Source organism: Carassius carassius, chromosome 32, assembly GCF_963082965.1.
Source record: "Carassius carassius chromosome 32, fCarCar2.1, whole genome shotgun sequence".
Taxonomy (NCBI): Eukaryota; Metazoa; Chordata; class Actinopteri; order Cypriniformes; family Cyprinidae; genus Carassius; species Carassius carassius.
The window spans coordinates 27,629,416-27,654,695 of NC_081786.1; the positions used below are offsets into that span (position 1 = coordinate 27,629,416).

The window sequence follows — 25,280 nt, forward strand, 5'->3', positions numbered from 1 at the left end:
ACCGTTCATTCTTATCAGATTCTTATTCTGTAAAACTTGTGAAGAAAATAATTCTATCCAATCATTTTTGACCAAAAAAATAGGGGGGTTTCTTTTCATTATACTAATGTGAATGAGTGGTGTTTAATATTAAGAATGTCACAAAGCAAAACAAATCAAAAAATCTTTGTGCAAAATGATATGTCCCTCAACATTTAATCTCTTAAGATCGCACACATCAAAACTGTTGGCTTTACCATCTCTGATATATTACACTCTGAGAAAGAAGTTTGTCTGTTTTTCTACAGATGACCTCTTGCACTCACTGATGTTTGTGTCGCGGCTGATTTCATTAGCGATCACTTGCTCAGCCAATGCAGTGGAAACATTCCTTTGATGTGTTAATAGTGTAGCAGTTGTAGCAATTCAAGTGAATAATGTGCTGACAGTGTCATGCAATCACCTCCTTTCACTGCTCTTCACAACGCCAGGTCAGGGGTCACTGACTTCCCAATTAATGACACTGGAAACTCACTTTTCGCGTTCCTGACTACACTTTCCTTTATTTTGAAGACTGAGTTCAGTGGGCAATTGATTGCACTTCTGGAGTTTTTCAAGGTTCCAGTGGAAAAGGTAAAAAATTCATCATAGGTTGGAGGTTAAAATGAAAGCGCAGAGAATTTGGAAAACTGGCCACAATGACGGAAAAGATGTGCTTCCATAACAATATTCCATAAAGCTTTTGTGGCTGCAGATAAGAAGCTTGTTCTGTTAAGACATAAGACTGGATGTTTAAACTGTTTTCCTCAGTGCTGAAATAAAACAGGTTTGGGCTCAAGATTTCATATAGCTGCTTACTTTACGCAACATCTGACGATAATAAAAGTCATTTAAGGATTTTGGAGCTTTGTGAATATCCCTCTCAAGCAATGAAGTTCATGTGAGAACGAGGCTGCATTACATTAAAAACATAAACATCTTTGTGAGGGATAGACTGCAAACAGACCATTACGCTCAAGTGGTTGAGAGACTGACATTTGTCGTGGCATTATTTCCTGTACGATCTTTCACGCGAGCCTAACGTTGAGGACTTACAGACTGAGGGGGACGGGTTCCAGAGAGGGGGGAGTAGGCGACCCGGTACTGCAGCACATCTCCAGAGGCTGGCTCCCAGCGCACGTTCAGGGTGTTTGTGGTGGGGTTATAAACACGGATGTTCTTGGCAGGGGTCCGAGTCACTGTTTTAGACAGGAGCAGGAGCAGCATCATAAAAAACAAAGACAGTAAAAGGGGTGTGTTTAGAGTGTTTATAGAGGAACAGAATGTACAACTATTTACAGGAGCCCTAATGCATGCAGGTTTAAACACATTACTAGTTTCAGTGTCAGCCACCACAGAAAGAAATTACAACAGCCTTTCAAAAGATGAAGAGAGACGTTTCGTTTTTGATTAAAATTGCCTTTAAAACAAAACTGATGGTAAGAACCCACTCGGATACTTGATAGTCAGCTTTTGGTTTAATCTTAAGAAATATGGCAGCTTTGGGGCATGTCCAGGGTATATTTCACCCCAAAATTAAAAGACAGCCATTATATGTTTAGCTTTTGTACAGCTTGTTTAGCTGTAGAGTAAATTGAGATTTTTGTTAATACACTGGTCAATTTTGAGATTTTGGGTTATTTGGCTTTCTTTTCTTTAAAATGTCAACAAAATAAACTTTATTCAGTGTTCAAATTTCCGTTCTGGACATTTAAACATTCAAAATTAAGTTGGGAAAACTAGGCTATATCTAGAATTTTAAAATGCACACTGCTTTCGATAACATACATCGTGAATGGTGCATGAAAACAAAAAGCAGAACAGAATAATAGATATAGATTTTTAATAGATTTCCACCAGCAAAAACCTTGATTCCAAACAAACACTTGCATTAGCGTGGCACAGTCACGCAAAGCTAAATGGAGATGATGGGAAGTAAACCGCTTGGTAAAAGACAATGACGCCAACAAAAATCAGTTAGTTTGACTCTGAATGAGGAGCATTGACCTGACAGCCGTAAATAAGGCTGCTTTTATGTCCTTGCACCTCCCTGGGTTTTCCATTTGGGGAAATAGATTGTTCGTAAGCCTCACACAAGCATCTCCAGTCATTACACCCCATAAAGAAGGCTCATTAAGTCAAGACTGGAGTCACATTTATGGGGTTGCCAGCACATTGGCATTTCTCCCTTAGTGATCAATCCAATAAAGCTGATTTAATCTTTGGACAAGTCTCTAATATTCTAAGTGCATGACTTTAATGTTAAAGCCAGAAAACTGCACTTTGCACATTCTGGAGTGAAAACTTTGGCAAAAGGGTTCCAGTTACTGGGGAGTATATGATGGATAAATATGGGAATTTGTTGCTTTCCAGTAATGCTAAAATAAGAAAAGGCTGCATCAACTCACGGGTTTTTCCATTCTCTGACATGCGCTTGCCCTCTCCAGGAACGTATACTGGTACCACTGTTACTGTGTACTCAGTATCAGACTGTAGGTTCTTCAGAACTGTACTGGTGGAGCTTCCAGGAACCTGGACCTGAGAACATTAAAACAATGAAAGGTTTTCATTTTCTAGCCTCTGAAAAATCACACAATGCTTAGAATGGTTGAGGGACTGCTGCTATGTGTTATATGTACAGCTCTCTCTCCACCTTCAATACCACGACTTAGGTGCCCTTGAGCAAGGCATCGAACCCCCAACTGCTCCCCGGGCGCCGCAGCATAAATGGCTGCCCACTGCTCTGGGTGTGTGTTCATGGTGTGTGTGTGTGTGTGTGTGTGTGTGTGTGTGTTCACTGCTCTATGTGTGTGCACTTCGGATGGGTTAAATGCAGAGCACGAATTCTGAGTATGGGTCACCATACTTGGCTGAATGTCACGTCACTTTATATGTGTATTTATTACATTTTGATGCACTTGTCTAAGTGGATGCTTGATGGTTGCTTTCTGGTCTCTATGAGTTATATATCATTATACTATTCTGGCCTTCAATGTACGTAGATCCATTGGATTTTTGCATCAGTTATATTATTAAAGAGGACATCAGATGCCCATTTCCCACAAGTTGGTATGATTATTGTGGGTCTCCATGAAATGTCTATAACATACTTCGTTAAAATTCTTCAGTAGTAATACAAAACAACTTCCTTTTTACCTTGTCAAAATCAACTTTGTTCATAGCGACCCGTTTCAGTGCATGTCTCTTTAAATGATAATGAACTACAAAAAACGCATTCATAAACTATGAAAGCCCATTTCCACCACCAAATGAAAGTAATTGCAACTTTCTATCTAGCAATTCAGATTTTTTTTTCTAACAATTGCGAGTTTAAATCTCACAATTCTGACTTTTTTTTTTGTCAGATAAAACTCGCAATTGCCAGTTATAAAGTCAGATCTACAGAATATAAATTCTGAGAAAAAGTCAGAATTGCAAGTTTATTTCTAGCAATTCTGACTTTATATCTCGCAATTCTGACTTTTCAATTGTGAGTTTATATCTATTCTAAACACAATTGAGAAAAAAAAATGGAATTGTGAGTTAAGTCGCAATTACCTTTTTAATATAATTTTTCAGGGGCAGACATGGGCTTCCATAATGAATGGATAAAATCTTACGCCTTCAATATATACAAAATAAAATGATCGGCAAAATGCATAAATGTAATAAATTGTAATACACTTGCAGGCTCTGTCCACATGAACGCGGTTATCTTTAAAACCTTAGATTTTTCTACGCAGTTTGGCAGTTCGTCCACACGCAAATGCAGCAACGGGTCACTGAAATCAGACCTTTTTGAAAACTCCTCCCAGGGTGAAGATTTTCAAAAACTCAGGTTGCAGTGTTATCATGTAGACAGCGAAACCAGAGTTTTTGGCTTGTGATGTTGGACCCTGCACTGCACAGGCTTCTGATTGGCCAACATGGCTTTATGGTTTAGATTATATCGCCACCTGTTGGCTTGGCATGCTCTTGACAGTGCTTCATAGCATGCGTTTGCATTTTCATATGGACAGATATTTTTTTTAAATGGAAGAAGGAAAAACTCTGATTATAAAAATACCTATGTACGTGTGGACATGGCCTTAGATGGTAGTTGAGAAACTGACATAACAAAATACATGTTCACCTGCCTTTAATCTTTAACCAAGTCAGAAATTCACATTGATCTGCCAACATTACAATCGTAATAATACATTTCCAACAAACATTCCACAGCACCTCAGTGCGACTTAAATAAGAAGTGGTCACACAATTTCAAGAAAAGCATTGAAGGGTAACCAGTATTTCAGACAGCTCAAAAACACGGGTCAAATTGACCCGGAACATAATATAAGTGTTAGGAGGTGCCATGGGACGTACCATGTCTTCTGCGCCCCCTGTGACGGTCTGGTAGTAAATCCTGTATTGCCGTACGCTCCCTTCAGCCGGCTCCCAGCGTACATTCAGAGTGCTGACCGTGGGGTCCGTGACCTGAAGGTTTCTCACACTGCCCAGCGATACTGTGGGAACACACATTAAACTCAATTCAATAATTCAATGTGTCAACAATGAGCTACTTTATATAATTTAAGCACTATCTGAAAAAGTGCATTAATGTAGCTGGGTAACCAACAGGTCTAATGAATGCAGTAAAGTCACGTGACATACATGTCTTTCCTTGGCCAGAAATGTCTTTGGCATCTCCATTTGCATAGATTGCAGCAACCGTGATGTAGTAGGGAGTGTCTGGAGTCAGTTTCTGCAGAATAACAGTGTTTTTCTTCCCTCCAATCTGTGTCTGTGACAGAGAGAATTCATTTGTGTTGTCAGATGAGTCAAAGGATGAGCTCCACTATTTGTGTTTATATTATATGTACACTGGCAAACACAAAATTATTAAATAATTATTCTTCAGCATGATTAAACAAACCTGCCATTCTTTTTCATTGTTCTAAATTTTATTTTTGTTTTTTTGTCGACAAAGAGAAGGATGAATCATTTTCTGTGGTAATCAACAGCTTGTCGTAGTTTTTATAGCCCAAATTATTCCTTTAAATAATAATAATAAATGTCAGGAACAACACATCACAAATACTGTACGATTGCAGAAAGGACTGTTTTTCAGCGGACCAAAACAGCGTTTAGTTTTATGCTGTTATTCCTATGACTGCTGCCAGTGTAAATCTGCCTTCTTGATGAAGAAAACAGAGGCTGGAAAAGTCACTGCAAAGACTTTAGTATAGAAAAACAACACCCATTCAGATAGCATGAAAACATGGAAAATAATAAGATGATAGTTGATTCTGCAGATAAAAACATCTTAAACAGCCTAAGATTTGCACTTTTAGTTGGACCAGCTAAACCAAAAACAGCAACCTGTAGGGAAAATTAAATGGACTTTCAGATATTTCCAGCCAGAGTGGCAATTCATATGAAATATAAGGGCAATAAAACAATAAATCATTTAGATTAAAACTATTCCTGTGCTTTACAGTGATGGCATAAATCTAAAGACATAATGTAAACTACAGATGTAAGTTAACAGAAATATATCATGTTATCTTTCAAAGGTTTGGGGTCGGTAGGAATTTTTTTGAAAGAACTTTCTTTCTTTTTTTGATCAGAAATACTGTAATAACATGAACATGACATGTGAAGTATTATCACAATTTAAAAGATCCGTTTCTATTTGAATATACTTTAATTTATATGTCATTTATTCCTGTGTTGTAAAGCTGAATTTTTAGCAACATTACGCCAGTCTTCAGCGTCACGTGATCGTCAGAAATCATTCTAATGATCAAGAAACAAGATTATTATTATCAACTGTTGAAACAGCTGGGCTGCTTCATATTTTTGTGGATACCATGATTGTTTAAGAATTCTTTGATGAATATTAAAAAGTATATATATATATAAATATCTTTACTGTCTCATTTGATGAATTTAATGCATCCATGCTAAGTAAAATAATACATTTCTTCCATATAAATAAATGTTTCAATCTTACTGTGATTGAATGTGCATGCAGTTTTTACATCTTCATTAACTGACTAACTAATTAAATTAAAAAGACTAAATGTAATATCAACAATATGAACATAAAAACTGTAAAAATGTTCTTTACCGTTTGTGATCTTCCTCCTGCAACCGGTATGTAGGTGATCCTATAGTTCTGCACTTTTCCAGGAGCATGATCCCACTTGGCGGTGAGGGAGGTGGTAGTCGCATTGAACACCTGGAGGTTTTGAGGAGGTCCGCTAGGAGCTATAAGAAACAACATTTGATATTTCAGTGTTCTAACACATCCTTATATCCATATGGGATCCATATGTTAAATGTCATGTATCTTAAAAACACCAGACTCACCGGGTGTTATAACCTTGGATACTGCGGTCAGCAGGGCAGAGAGAGAAAGAGTGAGAGATTGTCAAATGCACATGTGGTGTCTAAAGTGCAATAAATGGAAAAAGTCTAACATTTGGATTTCGGGGTTTCTTACATGTGCGTTGGCTGCCCAGAAGATCTTCGCTCTCAGACTCATCGGGGTAAATGGCAGTGACAGAAACATCATAGAGGGTGTCTGGCTCCAGGTTCTCCAGAAGGAGAGTGGTGTCCTCGCTGTTCAAGATATCCTGAGGAACACAGTGCTATTAGCTACATAATACAGCAACAGTTAAATCTGCAGTTAACATTTACTAATACTGAGACACAAATAACAGTACTGCTTGTTACTACTGCCAGACACTAACAATCACTATTGCATGCAGGGGTGTAAAACAGTACTGAGAAGTACAAGGTACTATGTCAAAAATTTCAGGACATTGATTTTTTTTTTTTTTTTGATTTATTATCTTTCATTTTTACTTTTCACAAAAGTATTTACTACGCACTTAAAAACAGTTCATTGCATGAAATAAAATACACACACACACACACAGAGATGCTGAAGAACTAAAATAGAGAAAACTGGAAACTGAAACTAAAAACTATACTGAATAGTCAAAAAAAAAACGGCGGAAACGCACAACAAAATAACTCCAATTAAATTGGAATATATATATAAATAAATGATAGATTTATGATATTTATCAAATTATGTTAATAAAAAACAGTAATTATGTTAAAAAACACCAGTTTTTTTAAGTATAAACACTAAAGGTTTTAACATGTAATTTTTATTTTTAAATATCTAGAAAATGTATATGATGTGTTCCTTGTACTTTCTAAGTGAAATTACAATGGAGTAAACATACAGTACTATTACTCTATGCTACTTTATACCTCCGAGTGTAATGTGTGATGTAATATTTAGGATTTTATGGGAAGGAGAGGAAATACACAGTTGAAGACAAATCTTTAGTATTTCAACTAGATGAATCAGAACTCAAGTTAGGTCTCTGATGTCTTACATATTGAAAGTTGTTCTCTCCACTCTTGGTCCAGCCGACGCGGTAGAGGGAGACATCAGGAGCACCGTGCTCCCAGTGAGCCCTGAAACTGGTCTGGGTCACTCGAGAGAACCTCAAGTTCTTCGGAGCGGGGACAACATCTAGAATGAGTTTCAGGTTACAATTAAGCACTTGAAACATTTAGCAGTCAAGTGTTGCTTCACTTTACAGAGGTTATTCATTGATAATGGACCCCTGGTCCGGTACCTGTAATGGCTTGGTTAAGCATTGGGTTTCCGGTCCCAGAATCATACACAGGAGTCACAGCCACATCGTATTCCGTTTGGGAAATGAGATTATCCAGTCCTCTAAAGGTTAGAGCTCCGTCAACTTCAAGCTAAAATGAAACATGAGAAGTGCAGTTACAGCCACAAAAATACACAGCAAAAAGACTAAATTATAATCTTTTACTGATTCCCAAGGACACTGCGTAAAGTGTAGTCAGCAATATTATCTATTATATTACGCAATTTAGGTAATGTAATCTGATTACTTAATGATTACTTTTAGATTACTTTTATCAGTAAATGATTAACACTTTACTGCCATTGTGTTAATAGCATGCAATCATGTAATCAAAAAATGTAACCGTAATCTGATTTGAAGTATTTTAGTATCTAATTACTGTGATCTGATTTAGTAATCCAGATCACCTTGAATATATAAATATAATTTCGTCATATATTATTATATTAAAATAAATTTAAATTTGGAAATAAAATTATGCACAGATTTCAGTTTGTCTCTTTTAAAATGTCATGTTTAATCCAATGTGTAACTTGTTATTTCTTTGGAATTAATTGTAGTAAATCCTACAACAATGTGGAATAAATGTAATCAGCCTATTTCATGTATTGAAAAAAATCCATCTTTGCACTCCAGAAGTAGCACACAAGCCGCATCTGAAGTGGCATTTAGATGTTTTTACGCAGACTGTTTAATGCAGATCAGATATGCCACAAATGCATTTACACTGTTGTTACAATTGCATAAATATGGTTAATAGATGAATGTGTCAAATATAAAGTACACTGAATATAAGACTATGACATAATACTTTAAAAATGAAACAAAAAATACAAGTTGGTGGCGACAAGCCCTAATGAGTGAGTAACTGATTTTCCCTTTCAACTGATTTGTTCAAAAGAGCTGATTCATTTAGGAATGAAGCAAGCTGATATCAGAACCATGTCCAGTATTAGCATTCTACGCTTGCTATCTATGCTATAAAAATGCTAAAAATAGTAAGGGCACTATCTTAGTATGCAGCTGTCTTTATAAATGGCTTATTGAATCGTTGACTCGCCCAGTTCATTCAGAAACACTGAATCATTCAGGAACTGTCCTACCTAAAACCAGATGGATGGCCACCCTAACATGTGATGCATTTTTTGCTAGAGAGGGGTTGACGTTGAGAGAAACAACAAATTCCTGCAGAATTAGACCTGATCTTTGATCTCCAGTGTAAGGTAATCTCCAGGTGGAGCTGCCGCCATCCACCTGGACCCACATTTGTGTGCATGTTTGTTTCATCTTTTCATCCCAGAACGAAGAGTTATGAGCAGAACTGAGTCATGATTAATGCCTCAGGATGTGGAGAAATGCTGAGTTCAAAACTGCCACTGAGAGTTAAAAAAGAAAAAAATCATAGGAAAAAAATCCCACCCATAAAATACACATCCCAAAGCATGCCACTCAGAACTCCATCTTTTTTTATCGTGTGTCTGCTCTCGCAATCTTTGGTAGATGATGGTCGTAGCTGAAGCTCTGGAGAGCAGCTGCACTCTCTCTCGGCAGCTGCTGTCTCCACTGACTTGTGCAATGTAATTTCTGATATGTTAAAAGGTCCCAAATCCATCAACATGAGTCTCTTTCTTGGTTGTCTGCCTGGATGCATTGTGTAAACAGACAGGAATCTTTCCATAGGAAGGCTTCCACAGTGACCCAGGAAGGCTTTGCACATTTGAAAACAAGATTGTTTTTCAACAGCTGATAAGCTGTGCACACAATTATTCCCAAATGCAGCACTACTCAACACGTGGACGGCAGGCCGCGTGTGGCCCTCGGAGCTTTTCGTTGTGGCCGGTGTGATATGATTGTCAAAAAAACCTTAATATTACAAGTACAAATCACTTTTACTATCAGACCTCTAAAACTACACTTGTGATTGTGTTTCCTTTGAGAACCTTTCAGTGGTTATCTGTTCAAAGAGACCTGTGATTTTTCTAAAAATAAAAAAAATATTGGAACCAGCAGCTGTTGTCAATTAGGATATTCTGTTATTATAAATTCATCACAAACTATGACTGAAACAACTTTACAGTTCAAGTAACACAAAATTTGACATCTTAATGAAAGAATAAACATCTAATATATGATTATGTATGTTATATACAGTTGATCTGAACAAAAACGGCAGACGGGCTAAATGAAAATGCAAATATCTGACAGCATGTGGTGATTTTGGAAATACAGCAGTTACCCCAGTTTCTAATGCACTTATAAACACACCTTTTAAATATCAAAATGGTAAGATGAAAAAGAAAATGCCAGTGTAACTTTTCTGAACACAGTTCTCTTCACATATAATCACAAATGACTGGCCTATTCAGTGATTTGTCAGAACGGACAGAGGTCACCAAAAGCTGATGAGCTTGACCTTACCTCCTTCGACTCTCCTCCCTCTGGCTTGTAAGTGATGATGTATTTACGAACGGCGCCGGGCGCAGGATCCCAGTCCAGCTGCATGGTGCTGTGGGTAACGTCTGTGATCCTCAGCTCACCGGACGGAGGAATAGGCACTACAGATAATGCAGAGATACAAAAAAAAGCAAGAGACAAACAAACGATGAGAATCAGATAGATGTGCTAAACATCCCTGCTGAGGGGAAGAAAGCCCTAGTGCCACCTACGGGTCACCCCCCGATCAGAGAGAGGTTCACTGGCGAAATCGCCGAACAGGGCGAAGATGGAAACTCTGTAGGCGGTGTTGGGACGAAGCTTCTTCAGCTGGACGTCAGTGACTGTTCCTTTCACACGCATCTGTGAAAGTCAACCACATCACAAATGAAAGGGATGGTGGACTTGTTCAAGGGGACATGCCACTGCTGAAAAGACCAGGTCGGACCAGCTAGAATTTCTAAAACAGCTTATGAATGACATGGATGCTGAACCAGAGTTATTATATTAACCTAAAGTAAAACTGTTACAAAAGAAAAATAAATATCAGTGATTACTGAAATATGTTATCAGTAATACTAAAATAACACTAAGCTGAAAAAAGTTCTCAGAGACCTGTGAGGAAAAGAGAGTTACATTTGTAACAAAAGAGTAACAAAGTTTAGAATACCATGAACAATTATGGCCAAAAAGTAAATAGGGTTCATTTTGAAAAAGGGGGCAGAAATGCAGGGGATCGGTATTTAAAACAACATTTGCTGGTCTTTTTAGCAGGACAGTTTTAGAACAAATACCTTTAAAATATCTATAAATCCTTTAAATTTATATATGATGGTAGAAATTATGATATTTTAGTCTTGTCTTGAATTCTGAATCCCAATGCAAAAATTATTTTCTTACTCTGTATTTTTGTTTTGTTTTCCAGAACAAATATCTAAACATCCCTAAATCAAGATAAATTTAATATATACAGTATATATACATATATATAGATACATACACCTGTATACACACACACACACACACACATAACACTATATATATATATATATATATATATATATATATATATATATATATAAATGTTTATTAAGGACACACACAGTCCAAAAAACACAGACAATATATTAAAATGTAATTTTTGTTTAAAGCAAGGACAAATACATTTCCTACCCTGTTGGCAGACATTTGTTCTTGTTTCAAGCATAAACCAACTTAACCCTCTGTTGCATAGCGTTGCCATATAGCAACAATTACTTTATCTTAATTTTCCAAAAAGCTGTGATATAAAATCTATGATTTTGCTCATGGACATTGACATGCAAACATCACTGTCTGAAGATTGCCTTTTATATTATATTATTATATTATTATATTTTAAAGGTAAAAACATTATAATTCTTTATTTTATTTTGTGATTTAAGCAATTTTTTCCAGGTTATCTGTAACACATTATCCCAATTTCTCCATAAAAGATGCATCCAAGCTACTTCTATGGGAGAGGGAAAGAGAATAGGGCAGAAATAGCTGTTCTGCTAGAGCAGAGTGAGGATGAGCTGGTGGACAGTGATGAAGACAACGAGGTTGATGTAAACCTGGATGAGAGTTTCACAAGCTGTTGTTGTGGGGAAAAATAAAAGAGGGCCCCAAAGCTTTGTCCTGCCAGATTCTGTCCACAGAGACTGCACAGACCACTGTCCCTTGCATGCATCTGACAAGGGCAGATGCAAAATACCAGGATGCAAGGGCATTGTGAGAAGCAAGTGCTCCAAGTGTGCAGTTTTCCTCTGCTTCACTGCAGAGAGGAACTGCTTTGTTGACTTTCACAATGCATGAAGAGAATGAAATGAAATGAAACGAATGAAAAGTGTATTTCAGTGAGACAGGCTCCTGGTTATTATTACCAGACATTTCAGATAACTGTTGAAATTATATAATGTTTTTACTGTATAAATGTTTGTTAAAAACATTTCACTAAGTATAAGATGGATTTGTTGAGTCTTGTTTTAATTAAAATTTGTTTTTTGAAATTTGTTTTGATTTTATGGTACTTTCCACGATTGCATATTGTTGCCATATGGCAACAATTTACCAACAACCCCCCCCCCCCCCCCCCCCCCTAAACTTTTTTTTAAAAAAAATTATATATCAGTTATTTAGCTCATTTTAAGTAATAAAAACATGCAAAACATTTTTTACCATGTTTAAGTAATATTTCATGCAATATAGGGTTAATTTTGAGACATTTTTCAGAAAACAAGGCTTAACTTTGCTTCTTTTTTTACGAATGTTTAGATAGATTGAACTGGAAAATAAGAGTAAGAAAAAAAGAAGAAAATACTTTTTTTGCAATGAAGACATTATGACTGTGTCTACCAACTATACCAAAAACTCTAAGCATACTCTTTTCTCTTTTTTCTTCTAATGAACAATATTGAAACATCTGCTCTGTCTGACAAGCCCTGTGGACATCAGATTCCCGCCAGAACTGACGTCGAGACCTCTGGATCTTCTCACTGTGTGAAATACTTTAAAGAGGAACTGTGCTAACAAGCCCCAAAGCGCTAATGAGCTGTTATTTTCCAAAAGCTGCAATATAAAGGAGTTTTTTTGAACCCAATAAATATTAACCTACCACCTGTGGTATCTACAATATCTCCAAAAATGCTTTCCATTTCCTCTTTCTGCTACAGTATGTCATAGCTGTTGACAGATTTGAGCTGCATAGCACCATTGGGTTTCCATTAGAACATTTTGTCCTGATGCAAATTATTAGCACATTTTGTGTTTATTATTTTAAATATTCAGCTTCAAGACTGGACTTTCCAAAAGGCTGGCTGACTATATGTGACGGGACAGCAGACTGGGCAGTGGTTGAAATGTGTGGCGTCACCGTACCTCCTGTTCCACAGAGGGATCAGTGGCATTAAAGGCGCTGTAGAGAAGCATGTAGCCTGTGGCCCCTTCGACCGCGTCCCATCTCACATTCATGGAGGTGGAGCGCTCTTTGTAGATGTTCATGTTCCTCACAGGACTGAGAGGCACTACAGAAAGGAACATAACTTTTCTCTCTTTCTCTTCTGCTGTTTGATCCCTGACTATCCATCTAAGTGGACTGAAGCTCGAATGGGAACATGGAAGCATTCCGGATGAAATGATGGATGTGTGACAAGGTGGAATGGAACGCCATGAGAGACAGTGGTTGGATGAGAATGATCATGGGATACTCACGTGATGGATATGTCGGACAGACAAACAGATATGCAAATGTCAACACACAGACAACAAATGAAATAATACAATGACCCTCTGCGATGCAAAGCAGCATCATGCCATATGCAACACTGTTACATTCAGAGCACTGTAAAAGGAATGATGACGTAAGCGTTAAGTCATAGTGGTAATTGAAAAAATTAAGGGTTGGAAAAAAGGGTACAGCAATATTAGCAAATACACATTGCATAGCATTTTATTTGCACCTTCTCAGCAACTGACTAAACATCAGAAAATCTTGGTCATTTTTTATACAAAAGCAAAGATGATGTTTTATTGGGTGAATCTCACCAAACCTACAACAACTGAACTGTTTTTCGAATAAATATACAAAATTACACAGTAGCATTAAAGTTTTTGTATTGACACACTATTAAAAATAAATCAAATTTTTCTTACCGTAAATGTATATACACTATCGTTCAAAACTTTGTGGTCTGTAAGTTTTGGTAATGTTTTTGAAAAAAGTATTTTATGCTCAACAAGGCTGCATTTATTTGATCAAAAATGCAGTAAAAACTGTAATATTGTAAGATACTACAACAGTAATTTATTCCTGTGATCAAAGCTGAATTTTCAGCATCATTGCTCCAGTCTTCAGTGTCACAATATGCAGATTTCCTGCGCAAGAAACATTTCCAATTATTATCAATGTCTTAAACGGTTGTGCTGCTTCATATTTTTTGTAGAAACTGACACATTTTATTCTTCTGGATTGTTTGTCAAAAGAACAGCATTTCAGAAATCTTCTGTAACATTATAAATGTTTTTACTGTATAGCTTTCGATCAATTATTGAATTTTTTGTTTTGTTTCGTTTTTTAATTAGACATGTTTTTGTGAGACTCACCCAACTCTGTATTGTGGCAGTACCATGGTACGGTAATGATGTGAGACTTTAATACCACTGGTATTGAGTGATTGCTGTCCTCAAATACCATGGTATTTCCATGGTACTCCAAGGAATTGTTAAGAATATCATAGCATTACCATATAAAATGTCCGAAAAAACTATTGTTAGTATTGCAATGCAATAAACTGTATTACCATGGTAAAGAGAAGCGCAGAACCATATCCTCACGTATGTACTTCCAAAACAATAGCATTTATTGAAAGTGCAAATAATAATTATTTTTTTATTTTTCTATTTTTTTTTATGTTTAGATACATTTTGTTGAGGAATTGGCTCTGGCTGTTCTGGTGATGAGTGAATTGTGGGTAAATGCACACTTACATGTGGTCTCTGATCCTTTGAGGGGGTCACTGCTGTCCTCTCCCACCACTGAGTGAACCTTCACGATGTACTCCGTCAGCGGAGTGAGATTCTCCAAGACAACAGTCGTCACCGTCCCGTCGACAAACAACTGCAACAGAGGAACAGAAGAGAAGTGAGGACTCACAAGAATAGGACATGACTGTGTTTGCAAAGAAAACAACATTAAGCACTTCTATGTCAAATCGAAGTTAGCGTTTCCAGATTGTTTCCGGACTTACAGACTTCTGAACAAATTTAGTTTTGGCTCAGCATGAAATGCCTCAAGCCACACTTTGTCTTTCTTTGCTCTTTCTTGCTGTTAATGTGCACTGCGTAAATAGTTTTAAATGAATTGCACAAGTAAGTTTAATACTAAGGGTTTAATAACCATAACAATGGGCAATAGGAATCATGATGCTTTTGAAACATGTGAAGTGTTCATACCTGTAGTGGTTCCCCTCCTCCTGCGATGCTCACATACTCTATTCTGTACTTCTCCACGGGGCCTTCAGGGGCGACCCAGGTGGCTCGGAAGGAGTAATGGGTCACTTCTGAGGTCGTTAGATCAGTGGGTGGCTCGGGGCCTCCTCCTGTGAGGGGTAATGATGGTGATCAGGGTTTAACCTTTGACCCCTCACATACTCCAACATTAGACTGTCACCTGAGGGCTGTTTCTGTACTGTTTCTTTAGTGTTCCTGTGGCTCAGTGGTAGAGCAGTGCGTTAGCAGTGCAAAAGGTCATGGGTTCAATTCCCAGGGAACACACATACTGATAAAAAAATAGTATAGCCTGAATGCACTGTAAGTTGCTTCGGATAAAAGCGACTGCTAAATGCATTGATGTAAATGTTTCTGAGCAAATCTGAATTTGGTAAACGTTGCTCTTAAATTATATAGCCATTTTAGAATTATTTTAGAGTTGTAGTAGTTCATACAGTGATGCATTTCTTTAGAATAATGATTTTGAATATTCAAAATATTTAAAGGAGATATAGATGATTGACCTTATTATTATTATTTATTTATTTTTGTGGGTGGGGGGTCATGATGGGAGTCATTATAATGGCGTCATTCCTTTTTAATATATATATATATAATGATCATATAGGAGTTTTGGTTCATGGCAGAGCTTTCACAGAGAAAACATGTCTCATATTTGACTTCGCTACACTAAAAGAACAGGAGAAGAATTTCCTCCAGAGATTACAAGAGCTACAACACTGTAGCAGCTCTAACATTGCTCTGATGTGTCTTGAAATGTCAGAAGATAATCAGTCAAAAGTTCACAGAATATTAACAGCATCGTGTCTTTGTTTTCCAGACTTTGTTTTCTAGACATTTTTCTTTCTTGTGGAGCCTGGAACGTATGTCTGTACCTGGATCGAGTTTCAGAGTGTCAAAGTTTCATCATGAAAAGGTCAAAGCCTTCAGGGATTCCATTTTGTAAAAAGGAAAATAAAATAAAAACCTTTGAGGACTTAGCTGTTGACATAATAGAGACACTGCATTTCAGCCACAATTCATCATATTTAAGTATTGTACATTATTATCCTAAAGACATTTTATCAGAAAGAGGTCGATATCAGTCTCTTTGTAAAAAATGCCTAAATGCAACCTCAAAAGCGTTTATATGCCACCTTTACAGTGTAAATTTGGCATTTGTCCTTCATTCTTTTCCCCTCAGAAACACTGTATCTCTCAGCCGGAGTCATACAGTACCTGGACCCTTGACACTGTTACACAGGTTGTTTGTCAGGTCGTCCACGATGTCCAGCAGGAAGGAGAAGTCAGCCACGTTGTACATGTGGATCTCATCGGGATCTGAAGCAATGGATCTCAGCTCATTCTCATCTGCGTTCTTCACACCTGGAGATCGAAACCACAGAAGACATGTTAAAGCCCAATTAAACTCATCACCCATTGTCTTTCACTGACCAGTCATATCAGACCAAGTCTTATTGACCGAAAGCATAAACGGGTTCTTACCAATGGCATACAGCTCAATGCCCTGGTCACGTAGTTTCTGAGAGTTGGCGATGATGTCATCCTGAGACTTGCCATCAGTAACCAAGACGCCGATCTTCCGAGAGTTCGGACGCATTCCAACATTAGCCTTGAAATTGTTCTGAAGGATGTAGTTTAAAGCAAGGCCTGTGGAATTAGAGAATGTTAGCGAGTCTAAATACACAAGGTGGGCATTAAACCTAATGAAGAACGGTATTAACCGTGTCATATTTGATGTGCAAATTTTTATGGCCTCTTTGCTGAAATTGCTGAAAAAATGCTGATAGTTTATAGTTTTAGCAAGTAAAAGGTCTTTTAGTATAATTCTACAAAAGGTCCACCTTCAACTCGTGCTTCATGTGTCTTTTTGCTGTGTAATCTTTACCGTTTTTTTTATAAGTAAAAGTAAGAATAACTTGCATATTGTTAGAAATATTTCAATATAAACACTCAATCGACTGCAGAAACATTTTACATGATTATCATGTTAAGCTAAGTCTCAAATGTTGTTCATCTCTCAATCATCATTGGGTTGCACTGATTTATATGTTTTGATCATCAAACTATGCATTTAAATACTTACTAAAACATATTTTTGGAAGACAATAATTAAAAATAAGAGAAAACTTATTTATACCATATGTATATGTCGTTAGTCTACTATACTGTTATAAAGATCTCATTGATTAACATTCAAGGTGTCAGAATTCAACTTATATTTTGGTCATATAAATATCAGCATCTGCATCAAATTGTATTCTTTTGCTCAGTGTCTATCTTTGAATAAAGTTCTCCTTGAATTTCAGCTCCATCATCCTCACTCTATCATACTATGTGAGCCATAAACGTTTATGCAACAAATATAATTCTCAATTCTTTAGATATTTTCAAAAGGTTCAATAAACTGATCCATTTTGAATCGGAGCTGCAATCGACAACATCACGAGTGGAAGACAGTCTTCTACAAACGTTAGGGTTTCACCACAAATCAAGTGTCTTGGGTCTGTCATATGGACCAGAATAAAACATGATATACCAGTCAGAGTGTTTCCTCCTTTGTAGGGTAGATTGGCTACGGCATCCAGCAGCTCTTTTCTGGTTCTGTGAGCGTTTAGGTGCCACTCAGTCTTTGGGTCTCCACTGTACTGTGCCAGACCTAAAAAAAGACAGATAAAGTGTCAGACAGAAGAAGATGCCATTGCTCAGAAGTTTCTCTTTTATAGTTCAAAAGACCTCTTTTTAATGTTTGAAGAGCAATAAAACGTTCATGAGGGTCATCAAGGGTCTTTCTTCTCAGGAGAAAAGTCTGAGAAACAGGAGACTTCATATGCTTGGTACTATCTTCTCACTAATATGGGGTTCAGGATAAATTTCTCTTACCAATCTGGACACGATCCGGCCCGATGTCAAAGACACCCACCATGCGAGCAATGAAAGACCTTATGGTCTTGAAGTTCAGACGACCAATGCTCCAAGATCCATCAACAAGCAGGATGATATCAGCCTGGGCTGTAGTTTTGCACATTATATCTATTTGGCCAGAGAACAATTCAGAAAGTCAGTTTATTATTATAATCAATAGTGTTAAACAGATGTAAACATACAAATGGATTGTGATTTGTGATAAGGGATGCAGAGAAGAGTTTAGACACACTTGGACACACAAAACATTCACACAGTCACACAAAATTGTTTATTTGGCATTTTAAAAACACACTTTTATTTACATTATATATTAAATTAAAATTGTTAAACTATAAACTCCATTCTGTGAGCGATGTCTTTGTCTGTGTCCCATCTTGCTGTCTCTCCAGACAACTGAATGAAGGGAAAAGAGAGGGAAAGTTTCGCCCACCTGACCCTGCTCAAAAAGAACATGTTGCATAATTGTGTGATTTATAGATCATTCCCTCAAGCATCAGAAAAGTATAACATTCGGTAGATGTAGCCAGCTAATATTTTTAAATACTGTGGTTATTATGTTTATGAAATGTGTTAGACATACCTGTGTGGGAATTTCTTTGTAGCAATAAAATGAATTATCTAAGGTTTCAAAAAAAATTCATTGGCCAAGCAGGTGCTTGTCCTCAATTGTAATGTGGATTTCTCACATTTAATTTACGACCCCTTGTACCCTAAACACTAAAGCCAGGAACATACTTTAGGCAAGTAAGCAAACACAGATGCAAACACACACACAATCCTGGTGCATTTGTCTCCACAAGCGAAACTAAAATACAAGATACCTAAAATATGCCTTAAATTGAACCTTTCCACTTCAACAAGCTAATGATTACAATCAAAAGTCAGCAATCTTCTTTCTCTGCATTATTAGAAAGCCATGGTGAAATGTTCTCTTAAAAGAAAGATGAATAATATAATGTTTATGAATAACTGAAAGGATCTACCCTTATATTCTACTGTAATATACTGTATTTTAAAATAAGGTAACACTTCACTTAAAGCCTTTATGTATTATGCATTATAAAGGTAGTTTTAATGCCTTAATTGTGCCTTGTAATGCACCTTATAATGCATTATGCAATCTCACAAATAATCAACAAGCAATCAAAATCAACAAAAGAGCAAGAATATGAAAGTGCTATAACAAGTCTCAGTTAGCTTAACACAGTACACATAGCAGGGTTTTTTTAAAATTGTATATTACATAAAAAGAGAACAAATAAAATACAAAAAGAAGCTAGTGTTAGAGGCCTTTTTTGCTTTTGTTAATTGTATACTAACTGAAAATAAAATAAATTAATCCCAAATACTAATATGTTTGAAAAGTTATGTTAATTTATTCTTTTATTTTTTTTCAGAGGTAAAAGAAGGTTCCAGATATTGATGTTAGTTAGTAACATCAATAGTTAGTAGTTAGTATGTTAGTTAGTAGCATTAACGTACAACAAGCCCTGCATTTGTTAAAGTATGTATTAATCTTTGTTAATGTTAGTTAATAAAAACACTTTTAGATCATATTAAATAATAATCACGATACAACTTTTAATTTCAATAGTGTGATAGTAAAATAAAACTTAATGTTAGCTAAGATTAATAAATGCTTTAGAAGCATTTATTTGTGTGTGTGTATATGAGAAAAATGCAAGAGAGAAGCATTTTTACTATGACTTTGGGAACCAGTGAAAACCATATACAAATATTTCCATAGAACTAGTCCAAAACTAGTTTTGATAGTGCCTGTCACATGCAAATGAAAAGCTGAGCGTTACACCTCAGAGCTCTTGTCTGGGACTATTTGATTTTCCCTGTCCTGCCAGTGTCGGTCGGCCGACTCTCACCATCGGATCTGTTTGCAATTAGGAGCAACATTCCAGACCAGGTTCAGCCGACCATGTGCAAAGCTTTCATTCTGTTTGACACTTTTTTCCTAACCAAGTTGTAAAGCATAAGTACTTTTGAGCAGATAATCTTTCTTGCTCTTGAAATTCAAGAGTCCTTCCATGCAAAGGCAGTGACATGGCTACCATGTGGTGCAGTCACACTGTCTGCTTATTCACAACACAATTAGCTGTGCTGAAAGGTATTTGCCATTACTCAAAGCACTACACTGCAGCCTACTTTTCCGATTCAGAACTGACAAGGAACTCATGCTGTGTTATATATGAATTCACTAAATGCATAGCAGACACAGTAGATTTGTTCCATCTATGGAGTTTTGGAACTCAAGTAACATTCTATATATATATATATATATATATATATATATATATGTATAGTCTGTAGTATCATGAGATCTGATGGTTGGTTTGGGAGGGGTAAAGAACCCTTCTCAGAAAGAGAGTAGTTTTTTTATTATTATTAATCTTACCTGGAGTATCAAAGGTTGGGGGTTCTGGGGCGTCAGAGAGGGTGGTCTTCTCCTCTCCAGCCAGTGGCATACTCTCTCCTCCATCAAACATACCAAACACACTCACTGAATACTTAGTGCCGGCTCTAAGATGAGAGAAAAACAAATCAGTCAACAATCCTATCTATCAGCCTCAAAAGGCTAATAGATCACAATTCATGGTTTTCACATGTCATCACACCCTTACAGGATTGGCCACCTGGAAGACAAAACAAGGCTTTGTCTGCTGTCTACCAGTTTATTTGTATTTATTTATTTTATAAATATATTTTATGTACTCATATACAAATACAGTGATTTTAAAAGACTAAATTCATAGTATGTAAAAGGAAGCAGATGAGCACAGAATATAAAAGCAACAAAGTTTCACGTTTTCCATAGAAAACCATTATAAAGAGAACTCTCAATGTGCAATTTAGTACATTGCATTCATATTCTGAGCTCGACTGCAATTAGATTTTTTATCATCACTGTATTAGTTTATTAATTATAAAACAAATGTAACTTAATTCAGTTATAAGCAGCTCTACAGATCACAATAGTGTCATTTTCCAGCTCAATTTAGTTCAATGTTGATACAGTTCAGTTCAATAATAGTTGCAGATTTTCCAGTGTTCAATCTAAATATTTGTGGCTTGAAACAGATGGAACTTCAATGGAAAACTGATGCTGAAGATTTATAGATATTTTGCCCTACAGGTCTTCATGAGTGAAAGCTAACATTCACATGTTTTAAGAAGGTACATGTTATCCATTCGATTTCTCAGTGGCTTTAAAGGTGTTTATAGGGCGTATGTTCAATGTTCAAAAGACATCTTTAAAGTTTTTCATGTGTCTGCTTTGGCGTCTCATACCTTAGCTCCTCCAGAACCACTGTGTTGTCATAGGGGCCAACTAGCAACTCTCCCAGGTCCCTTTCCTCCCCGGTGGGATGGAAGGTGACCTTGTAGCCCTTTACATTCCCAGGAGCATGATCCCAGGTCACCCTGAAACTGGTTTTAGTGGGCTCTGAAGTTTGCAGGTTTCTGGGAGCTTTATATAGAGACACTGCAGAGGAAATATAGGGTGTCAAATTAGACAACAAAGAGAATTAACATGTTCACATTCAAATAACTTTAACCTCAACAACTTCAACCTCACCTCAAGTTGTCACATATCTGCTATTAACTTACACGTGGTGCCTTCTCCTTGTCTTTGTCTTCCATCACCAAACTTGTAGACAGGAACCACTGTGATATCGTAAGGGGTTTGTGGCTGCAGTCGTCTCAGAACTAAAGTATTGGTGCCCCCTGGTGCTTTGGAGGCCAACTGGCGTGTCTCACCCTGAGGTTTATATGAGACCCTGTAATTGACAACATTGCCAGGTGCTGGTTGCCATGTCACTCGCATGGTCCTCTCTGTTTCTTCTGAAACCGTAACAACTCTGGCAGCGGCTGACACTGTCGGGGAGATAAATGAAAGACAATGTCCATTAAACGTTGGACTGATTCAACCACATTCCCTAGGGGTCAGGAAAAGCAAACCATCTGAATAATGATAGTTTGTCTGCCAAGATAATCTTGATCCAACACAGACCACAGATCTCCAGACCAGACATGTTGAAATGACTGTATGTCATGCATAAAGCAGACACTCTAAGACTGTCTGTAATGTTCTCTTTTTGTGCCATGACTGGAGTGTTTTTACGCAAGAGGGAAAGGAATGAATTGTCCACTTTTAACCTGCCTATGGAACACTTTCAGATGAAGAGACCTTTAACAAAATGGGAGTTTTATGGATGGAAAATTACACTTCCAAGTTTTCCAAGAATCCCTGATCCAAAAGGACACCGTGTGCTAATGTTGGTATGGAAGGAGGTAAGGAATAGAGTGTTGGCAGCAGACATAAAATGGAGCCGGCTAAGCCAGAACATTGTTTTCAGCTCAACATTTTGACCTTTTAGATGACAGACAACAAGATAAACCAATAACTAGTTTCAGCACACTTAACCAGTGAGTTGCCCCACTGAATAAGTAAGATGATGCCATAAAGTGCTGCATAGTGTGTTGAAATCCGGCATCCCTTGATAGTAGAGAGCATGTGTAAATCATTAAATCAGCCACCACACGCACCCCATACACTACGACCACCATAAGTTATAACAACCCACAGCGAAGGTATTTTAGAGGAAATGGTGATAATGACGCAAACCTATAGCAATGGTGTTCTGCCCCCACTTGGTGTTGAGCTTATGAAAGGAAATGGAAGCCACTCTTTCACTTCTTCCACATCAGAATGAACACTGAGACATTTCTGTTTTAAAACTTTTGTCTCCAGCATTCTTCAGAGAGCATGTCATTATGTTGCAGAATATTCTAAAAACAGACATTAACTCGAGAAATGATTTTAACATTTTCTGAAGAAAATCTAAGTGACGCTCACCCCAAGTGCTAAACTGGATGCCAAGATATTGAAATTGCATATGTCTATATGATTGCTAGGGTATTCTAGAGGCACAGTGTAATTTGCAAAATTTCTTGGACAAAAAAATGCCTTTGTGTGCACTTTCAAACCATATAGATTTCTGTTGCTCGACATGGCAAATTCATGGATTCTTGGAATTTGCTTGAGTAACTTTTTTATACTCACACGGATTTCTATTGATAATTACTAGACTTCGCCCCAAGGAATTTCGATAGGCAATGGTCAATGCGACTGCTTCAATGTCAACCTTCGGGTAAAAAGTCTTGGTAACACTTTATTTTGATAGTCCACTTTAGACATTCTACTGACTATAAGTAACTTTGTAACTACATGTCATCTACATATCAACTAAATCTCAGAAATTTGCAACTACATGTCTACTAACTCTCAGAGTAGACTGTTAGGGTAGGTTTAGGGTTAGTCTTATGGGGTAGGTTTAGGCTTAGTATAAGTTGACAATAAGTTGACAAAGAAAGTGTTAGAAGATATTAAGCAGACAGTCTACTAATACTCTACTAACTGCTAGTTGACATGTAGTTGCAAAGTTACTTACTGCTAGTAGAATGTCTAAAGTGGACTATCAAAATAAAGTGTTACCAAGGTCTTCATTCATTGTTAAGGCATCACATAAGTCTGACTGAACTCATCTGAGTTACATGGATTATTAAGCACAGCAGATTTTTTATTCATTTGCTAGTAGCTTAATTAGGTTGAGTGTAATTTTCAAACTGTTTGGTGACTGGTTCAGATTGGTAGGGAAGATACTTCATTGAGGTGTATATTCATGTCAGTGAAATATTTGGACACTATATACAGTATAGAATTTTTTCCCCTCTCTGGGGTAGGTTACATCAGGACGAGAGGCCCACCTCAGACAAACAGAGCAAGGTAAAGAGCATTTGGTCATATGCTGGATTCATTACGCAGGCGGGAATTGACTTACCATCTGTGGTCTCCTCTCCATGCAGTGGCTCCCCCTCCTTACTGCTGTAGGCAGTGTAGACAGAAACCTTGTAGCGGGTCTCTGGTGTCAGTCCATCCAGAACAGTGGTGGTTAAGTCCCCAGAGACAGTTTTCTCGCCAGCTTCCTCTGAAAAGAGGGATTTCCAGGTGACACGATAAAGGCGGACGTTGCCAGGGGCAGCAGTCCAGGATGCTACAAAACTGCTCTCAGTCACATCCGAAGTAACTAGATTTGTAGCTGAGCCGACTTCTGAATGATTGGAAAAAAAAAGATAATTTTTTTAAAAAACATCATAATAATCTGGTCACAACAAACACTTCCATTAAATAAGGCTACCTTGGTTAACTAGTCTCCCAGCCTGGCCAAGCTGGTAAGGCAGTCATGTTTCAAAGGTTTTAGAAAGACCTCTGACACTTACAGTGTTCAGACTGGAAGACACACTTGTTAACAACAGTTTGGCCAGGCTTAGAGACTAATTAGACCAACAAAATACTAACCAGGCCTCATAACTTGTCTACCAGGATGGCCGAGCTTGTTAGGAGGACGTGTTATGATGGTTTTAAACAGGTTTCTGACGGCTACTCAGGCTACGGGACCAACTTTCCAATCACCTAAACCAGTTAACACCAGTTTGGCCAGGCTTAAACACTGAAAAGGACCAACTAAGACCAGCAAAATACTGTATAGCTGGTTTTCAGCAGCCTGCATTGGTTAACCAAGCTTAGGCGAGCTTGTTTTGGTGGCTTTAGGGATGTTTCTGACATCTAGTCCAGCTGGGAGCCCTGCTGAAAAAAAACAGCGTAAATTCCATGTTGGTCCAGGCCGGTTTATACTGGTTAGAGCTGGTATAGTTCTGGTCTAGCTCGTGGACCAGCATTCTGTTCTCAAGCAACTGAGATTCCTGCTTGGTCCAGCAAACCAAAAATCCAGCATACCTTATGTTGGTGCCACTAGTGCTGGATTTTCAGCAAGGAGAAAAACTTGGGCCCTGTCCAAAATATCACCCTGAACCTTTGTGGTCTTCCTCTAAGTCCACAATTTCATGACGTAATGCCGCTTTGACTGTCGGGTAGAAGTCAGCTGCAGAGCTAGTCCCAGTGAGGACCCGGTAGAAGTGCAGATTGAGGGCACATAACTGCCGTAAAAGGGGCACTCAAGAGCACCCTTCTGAACATTAAAATGGCAAATGGGACACCCTACGGTCTCGTGGATTTAACAGACATGTGCATGTCGTGGCCATTGTAAGCCCTTAAGACCGCAAACGCACATGAAGTGTTCCATTTGGGACAGGGCCTAGCTAATCACCTAAAACATTTAA

General features: G+C 37.5%; 1 protein-coding gene across 6 annotated transcripts in view; it reads right to left on the minus strand.

Moving 5' to 3' along the window:
- Window positions 1-25,280, minus strand: part of LOC132113067 (collagen alpha-1(XII) chain-like) — a 171,910-nt gene that overhangs the window by 29,588 nt on the left and 117,042 nt on the right. For 4 of the 6 annotated variants that reach the window (XM_059520875.1, XM_059520876.1, XM_059520874.1 and 1 more), the window contains 22 exons: window positions 23,942-24,211; window positions 21,708-21,974; window positions 21,390-21,582; window positions 20,497-20,621; window positions 18,045-18,194; window positions 17,701-17,820; window positions 16,647-16,811; window positions 16,380-16,526; window positions 15,105-15,250; window positions 14,640-14,769; window positions 13,032-13,177; window positions 10,367-10,496; window positions 10,119-10,255; window positions 7,662-7,791; window positions 7,416-7,555; window positions 6,506-6,638; window positions 6,373-6,393; window positions 6,131-6,270; window positions 4,672-4,801; window positions 4,384-4,523; window positions 2,427-2,556; window positions 1,075-1,217 (listed from right to left, as the gene is read on the minus strand). In XM_059520875.1, coding sequence (XP_059376858.1) covers window positions 1,075-1,217; window positions 2,427-2,556; window positions 4,384-4,523; window positions 4,672-4,801; window positions 6,131-6,270; window positions 6,373-6,393; window positions 6,506-6,638; window positions 7,416-7,555; window positions 7,662-7,791; window positions 10,119-10,255; window positions 10,367-10,496; window positions 13,032-13,177; window positions 14,640-14,769; window positions 15,105-15,250; window positions 16,380-16,526; window positions 16,647-16,811; window positions 17,701-17,820; window positions 18,045-18,194; window positions 20,497-20,621; window positions 21,390-21,582; window positions 21,708-21,974; window positions 23,942-24,211 — 3,233 coding nt within the window. The remainder of the gene's footprint in view (window positions 1-1,074; window positions 1,218-2,426; window positions 2,557-4,383; window positions 4,524-4,671; window positions 4,802-6,130; window positions 6,271-6,372; window positions 6,394-6,505; window positions 6,639-7,415; window positions 7,556-7,661; window positions 7,792-10,118; window positions 10,256-10,366; window positions 10,497-13,031; window positions 13,178-14,639; window positions 14,770-15,104; window positions 15,251-16,379; window positions 16,527-16,646; window positions 16,812-17,700; window positions 17,821-18,044; window positions 18,195-20,496; window positions 20,622-21,389; window positions 21,583-21,707; window positions 21,975-23,941; window positions 24,212-25,280) is intronic. The other 2 variants (XM_059520878.1, XM_059520879.1) reach the window with 2 other exon arrangements.